Source organism: Triticum aestivum, chromosome 2B (genome assembly GCF_018294505.1).
Source record: "Triticum aestivum cultivar Chinese Spring chromosome 2B, IWGSC CS RefSeq v2.1, whole genome shotgun sequence".
Taxonomy (NCBI): Eukaryota; Viridiplantae; Streptophyta; class Magnoliopsida; order Poales; family Poaceae; genus Triticum; species Triticum aestivum.
This window is the reverse complement of record NC_057798.1, coordinates 371,848,051-371,855,287: the sequence shown is the minus strand read 5'-3', so window position 1 is coordinate 371,855,287 and position 7,237 is coordinate 371,848,051. Positions and strand designations below refer to the sequence as shown.

The 7,237-nt window shown below is 52.1% G+C and overlaps 1 protein-coding gene across 1 annotated transcript; it reads right to left on the bottom strand.

The window, feature by feature from the left end:
• Positions 1-1,818: 1,818 nt before the first annotated feature.
• Positions 1,819-4,061, bottom strand: LOC123044967 (probable inositol transporter 2). The gene is made up of 3 exons (XM_044467865.1): positions 3,689-4,061; positions 3,143-3,586; positions 1,819-3,055 (listed from the first exon to the last, which is right to left on the bottom strand). The coding sequence occupies exons 1-3, from the start codon at positions 3,890-3,892 to the stop codon at positions 1,970-1,972; spliced, it is 1,734 nt and encodes a 577-aa protein (XP_044323800.1). The 5' UTR covers positions 3,893-4,061; the 3' UTR covers positions 1,819-1,969.
• Between the last annotated feature and the right edge of the window lie 3,176 nt (positions 4,062-7,237).

Genomic DNA, 7,237 nt, shown 5'->3' with positions numbered 1-7,237 from the left:
TGTTGCCTTTCTCTCTGATCTATTAATTTGGTTTGACCAACTAGATTGATTTTTCTTGCAATGGGGGAGGTGCTTTGTGATGGGTTCGATCTTGCGGTGCTAAATCCCAGTGACACGTATTTGTATCATCGTCATTAATGATAAAAAGGTGGGTTTTATTCATGTGTGAGTTTACTTTGTCTACATCACATCATATTGCTTAAGGCGTTACTTCATTCTTTATGAACTTAATACTCTAAATGCATGCTGGACAGCGGTCAATGTGTGGAGTAATAGTAGTAGATGCAGGCAGGAGACGGTCTACTTGTCTCGGACGTGATGTCTATATACATGATCATTGCCTTGGATATCGTCATGATTATTCGCTTTTCTATCAATTGCCCAACAGTAATTTCTTCATCCACCGTATGCTATTTTCAACAGAGAAGTCTCTAGTGAAAACTATGGGCCCTAGGTCTACTTTTATCATATATTAAAATCCTAAAAATACCTTGCTGCAATTTTTTTTTCTTTAATTTTTTTTGATTTATCTATCTATCTATCTCTACAAAATTTAATCTTGCAAGTAATCGTCAAGGGATTGGTAACCCCTTCTTCGGGTTGGGTGCAAGTATTTGTTATTTTGTGTGCATGTACTACTAACGAGGTGTTGCGTGGTTCTCCTACTGGATTGATAATCTTGGTTCTTAACTGAGGGAAATACTTATCTACACTGTACTGCATCATCCCCTCCTCTTTGAGGAAATCACAGCGCAGCTCACAATTAGCACAGATTTTCCGCGCCTCCACGTCCTAGTCTCTAGGGGACGGAAACTCCTACCGTTTTGGACCGACCCTTGTCTTTCTGGCAGCTCCATCGCCAACATTGCACCTCTGGTTCATGTTATGGTTCCCAAGGGGCGTCGACGCGATCACACGGTATGCCAAGATCTAATCGATCATGCTTTGGTGCGTGACATCCAAGGTGGCCTCGGGCCGGCTGCAGTGGTTCAATACGTTGACATGTGGAGGCGCGTTCCCTTCATCGCCCTATCTGATTAGTCGGACATGCTGCGATGGCGGTGGACGGTGTGAGGCAGCTGCTCCGCCAAGTCTTGCTATCTGGCCATGTTCCAAGGATTGACCCAGGACCCGAACTGATGCATCAACATCGGCACCCCTCTGCAACAAGGTTTTCACATGGCTTGCTTTCCAAGATCGATGTTGGACGGCGGATCGCCTTGCTAGGCGCAGCCTACCTCACAACGCCCAATGCATTCTTTGCAGTCAAGAGCCCGGAAATCCGCACCATCTTCTCGCAAGCTGCCCCTTCTCACAGAAGGTTTGGCGTGATGTGTTGGCCTGGTGTCGTTCCACAGCCTCGATCCTCGGCAACACGATGACCTTCTCCAAGTGGTGGATGGCAACCTCACATCAAGCCCCCAATGGTCATCGTTGTGGGCTCTCCCCTCACATCATGCTGACTGCATGGTGCTTATGGTGTCATCGTAATGCTTGCATCTTTCATGGCATGCGGCCTTTCACATTACGCGTCCTGCATGAAATCCAAGACCAAGCACGGCAATGGGCGAGGGCAGATGCTAAAGGATTGACTATCATCCTTCACGAGACGTAATCCTTAGTCTTCGTGGGGTACAACATCCCACCCACCTTGTATGCTCTCACACCGTGTAATGCCATTGCCCTTGTATCACTGGTTTTCTAACTCTTGTTTTTCAAAAGACACACAATTTTGGCGTATTCGCCAAAAAAAACTTCACAGTCTGCATTAGCCCGGATATGCAACTGATTATTTTTGTCCCCGTTGCAACACACGGATAAAGACTAGTCACGATAAATATTATTGAAAGCCTACAAATGTTATTTGTAGCATATATATCATTGAAAGCTTACAAGTCGAAATTCCAATTACGCGGATGGCCACAAATTGTCTCGTTCGCGCGCTAAATGAAGAAGGTAGAGATGACACTCACACCCCGTCGTTCTTGCTGCCGCGGCCACGCGGTGCCCAGAACTTGAGCCTGAGCTCCCGCATCTCCAGCATCTTCTCCACCTCCTCGATGGGGAGTCCCTTGGTCTCCGGCACGCAGACGAGCACGAACGCGAGCGCTGCCACGGACAGGCAACCGAAGATGAGGAACGTCCACGCGGGGCCGATGGCCTCCGTCAGCGTCAGGAACGACTGCGCCACTACCAGGTTGGACACCCAGTTCGCGGTCGCCGCCACGCCACCGCACACACCGCGGTGCCGCAGCGGGTAGATCTCTGAGTTGACGATCCAGGGCACCGTGCCCATTCCCGGCGAGAAGAAGGCGATGTACAGAGCCAGCCCGACCATCGCCAGCCAACCGTATCGGCTCGGACAGCCGCGCGTGTACCACAGTCGCCCCTCGCCGTGGCACGCGTCGCGCACCGTCGCGTTCGACAGCAGGCACGCGCCCGGGAGCAGCTTGCTGCCGGCGCCGGACGCGCAGAAGCCGCACCCCGTCGAGCTGGCCTTGAGGCACCGGGTGCAGTCCCAGCCGGAGCTGCTCGTCCGGTAGCCCGGGCATGTGAGCGAGCCATCGAAGTGTCTGGTCTCCGCGCTGCCGACGGCGGGCGAGTGTGTGGTTGTCTGGTGGAACACCGCGGAGAGCAGGGCAAGCGACGCGATGACGCCGACGAGGCTGATCACCAGCAGCTTCCTCCGGCCGGTGCGGTCAATGAAGTAGATGCTAACGATGGAGCCGAGCGCGTTGAGGCCGGAGGTGACCAGCGAGAGCGCGAGCGCCGTTTGGTTGGAGGCGAACCCGGCGAGCTGCACGATACTCGGGCTGTAGTACATCACGGTGTTGATACCCACGAGCTGCTGGAACACCTGCAGCCCGACGCCGGCCACCAGCGCCCGCCGCACAGTTGGCGTCTTCGCCAGCGCCGTCAGGCTTACCTTCTCCGACGAGCCCCGCTCCCGCGCCTCCACCTCCACCGACTCCTTCAACTCCTGCATCTCCCTCGTCACCTCCTCCTCGGCCGTGTATATCTTACGCAGGATCGCTTCTGCTTCCTCCACCCTCCCCTGACATCATCGGTAATTAAGTTGGTTCGTTCACGTAAAGAATTGATATTTCTAAATAAACAATTAGGGGTAGTACCCAAAACTAACCTTTCTGTAAAGCCATCTTGGCGATTCGGGGAGGAAGAGCATGAGGACGAACTGGAACACGGCAGGGAGGCCGGCGACTCCGAGCATCCACCTCCACGTCCCCGGCGCCTTGGTGAATGCGAGGTTGATAAGGTAGGACAAGAACTGGCCGCCGGTGATGAGGAAGCCGTTGGTGCTGACGAGCGCGCCCCTGATCCTCGCCGGCGACGCCTCGGAGATGTAAAGCGGCGCCGTCATGGATGCCATACCGACGCCTAGGCCGACGAGGACGCGGCCGACCACGAGCTGCACGGGGCCCGTCGCCGAAGCCATGACCACCGCGCCCGCGAAAAAGAGCAGGTCGGCCACGAGGATGGACGTCCGCCGCCCGAACCTGTCGTTGGCCCAGCCGCCGACCGCCGCGCCGATGATGGCGCCGGCCACCGCCATGCTCACGATCATTTCCTGCAGCAACCATATACTCCATACTAATTAGCAAACGAAAGTGTAGCGATTCTTACGAGTCCGTTTCGGCCAAGGAGAAGAAGAATTGGACCTTTTAATTACCTGAAGCCATGTGTTCTTGTCGACGGAGCGGAAATCGTCGCGGATGTAAAGCAGTGCCCCTGAAATGACACCGGTGTCGTAGCCGAAGAGGAGGCCGCCGATGCCGGCGGAGAAGGCGAGGCGGAGGACGTAGGGGTTCCGCCAGGAGAGGGAGAAGCACTCCCTGAAGGCCGAGCCGTCGAACTCGTGAGCGCCGCCCTCCATGGCCGGCCAGCCGGATGCCACTCTCTAATCTGTATCTTTCCTCGCTCCTCCTTGGAATGCTCAATACTTACGGATGGATGAGGAAGACCGGGTTGGACTGGCACCTAGTACTAGTGTGTGTACGTATGTACTCCTACTAGGCGCACGCATACAACATTAATTGTCTAATTGCCCATGTCACGCGTGTGGACGAATATAATTGACCATAATCAGAGGAAGATTCCAGTAGATATAGTAGGGGGATTCAACTTGACATGTGTCTTGTCGCGCCGTTTCACTTTGACTGATTTGACAAAATGGATAGGATAGGATAGGGGGCCCATGCTGACTGTCATCTGATGGCGACGATTAGGAGGCTAGAAAGCAATGGGCACTAGTCAGTCGGTACATCCAAGAGGATCCTGCTTGCCTGCTCCCTCTTTATGCTTTCATCCATGCTATCATTTTATCCTACGGCTGTTTTTTTTCTTTTCTCTTTCTAATCTAATTATCTCCCCCTCTGATTTTAAGGGGGTGGGGTCAGATTTTATTTTGTTTCAATCAAATCAAGTCACGTATGCAGGAGCACATATGAGCACACACGTGAGGAGCAGGCAAGTCTCGTCCCATCCAACCACCAGAGAAGAAGGCATCGTCCTCCCTGATGTGATTCCAAGCCATATTGGTGCTGGTGGAATGACCGTCTATTACCTGTCCATTTCAGCACAAGCTACCTCAAAAGCATCAAGCAATTCTACTAGTTTGCACGGATTCTGATCGTGATGTTTCGTTAGTAGCATGACAATAGAAATAAATTTCAAAATAAATAGACGAGCTGTATTTGGGGAACATCACTTCCGCATAAGCAATACTTTATTGCCAATTTTAAGAAGCATTAATAAGTCTTTAATTACTTTGCTATATTTGAGCATTTTTTAGGGGGTGTTTGGTTCTAGGGATTTTTTTGTGTTGGGACTAAAAAAAGTCCCTAGCAAATCAAACAGGGAGGACTTTTTTGAGACTTTTTGTTAAAAGTCCTTAGAAGCACCTTCTTGAGAGTCTTTTTCAAAAAGTCCTAGGGACTAGAAAAAGTCCTAGGACTAGAGAACCAAACACCACCTTAGAGTTGTTTACCCATAAAGGACTTCGTCTTGCTTTAGGCTGGTCGTAGTGGGGGTATCATATATTATTATCATGCATACGATACTAGTGTACAATACTACTTCTGTAATGCATAGTACTCCCTACGTCTAGGTGTATAAGTCACCTACGGAAACCAAATAATCTCAAAACACTTAGGCATGGTGCATTAACTTCCATCCCGTTTCTTGTTTCTTGACATAAATAAATGAATCAACCAATAAGAGATGTGGGGCGTATATGCTTTTAATGACTTGAGACTACCCAACACGACAGTGGTCAGTTCATTGCATGCAATGTATTAATTAGTAAATAGCCATTAAGTTTTCTTTTTTTCCCTCCGTCTTGGTCATGATGCACAACCTAAAATGACCTGTACACCTAGACAAAGGTAGTATCATAGGTTGCCTTATTAATTGCCATGCATAACACAAAGTAGTACAACATTGATATGATACGGTATCATCAGATGATACCACATGCTCTCTTTCCTCATTTAATTGTATGTCACATCATCCAAAAAGTCTAGTTGGCATGCATGATACCGCTTATAATATTCCCATTACGACCAACCTTATATATAAAGCAACAACCCACATACAACCGATGCAAACCACATCACGCTCACCCAAGGCCAGATACAAAGGTGCGAGAAACTACAACCACACACCGAACGACTCGAGGTAGACTACAAGATGACAATAAGCATAACTACGAAGCCGCCAGAGCACTTCCCGAAGATACCGCAAAGAGGTGAAGTTGAGGGTCAACGACACCATGAGCTCCAAGACGGTGCCATCGGGAAGGATACACCACCAAAGTGCCTACGTTACCCGATCCAAGGATCTAGATTTTCATTAGGAGCACGACGAAGAGAGAGGAGCAACTACAACGGAGACTTCAGAAAGGTGACGACGCCCATGGGCACCGCCTCCGTGGGCCTGACTGAAGCAAGACAGGGTTCTCACCCCGACAAGCATGCTCCTCCTTCGCCCAAGGTGAGGCCAGGCAAGAGTACCACAACAACACACCTCCAGGGACCGTCAAAAAGCCAGCCGCCACACCGCCCATGCGCCATGGCTGCTAGCTGCACGCACATGAGTCGCAAGATTAGCCCACGAGCACCACAACTCCCACCAATGAGCAGCCTCCCAGGAAATGCGACGCCCCAAGGGCCTCCATTGCTGCGAGCAATGAACCGACTGGCAAGCTCCGACCGCCGATAGAGCTGCCAGCAATCGAAACGATCAGATCGATCGGGGAGTCACCAAGTCGGGGAAGAAGTGACACGGGGCGGACCATGTCGACGACCAGCAACCCTGCCGGTGACGGGTAGACCGACCGCATCGGCGCCACCCATCACTCCCATCGCCTCTCCATACGCCACCTCCTCTGGCGCCCAGCCGTAGCTCCCGGTCTGTATCCGCATCTGGCATGTCCCGGTCACCCGCTCAATGACGTGAGGTGCCGGACCGGCCACACCAATAACTACGTAGGACCCCAGAGACCTCCCCGAGGTCACATGCCAACGGACCGACACTGGTGCAAGTCCAGCCGCCGCCGCGCAACACCACCATGGGCTGCCACCACGCCCTTGCATCCCATATCCAAGCCTCGGCCAGGTTGTTCGCGGCCACCATCCCGAGCCGCCTGCCAGCGACCAAGGGCCAGATCCGGGCGGATTTGACTAGCAGCCACGACACCCATGCAGCAGCCGCCTGAGCGCTCCCATGGCCAGGACCAAAGATGACCCCGCCAGTCGCTACCCACCCACTTGCCGCCCACCCCCAGGAACCTTCCATATTGGATCTAACCTGGGCTATCGTCGTCAGGCATGCCCTGCCACGGCCACCACCACCGTTGGCAAGGAGCCCTCCACGCCGAGGCTCAGCCGCCGCTGCCGCCACATGTTGGGAAACATAGTAGAAAACAAATAATTTCGCACCTGCGATCACCCAAGATTAATATGAAGATGCATAGAGGGTTGAGATCACGATCATTACCGTCAACGAGTTGTAGCGGAAGAAGAACATGTCGGTGTAGATCATACTTGGAGCCACTCGAACTGTCAATGAACGATCCCTCGTACTGCCCACGAATAGTCCCTCGAACCGAAGAATGAAAGCATAGCCTCTCTACTTGGTTGCTAGCATGCAGCCTTCACGATCCGGCAGCGCTTCGTCGTCCAGAGCTAAGAATCGCCGGAGAATTAGAGGGATGAGATTA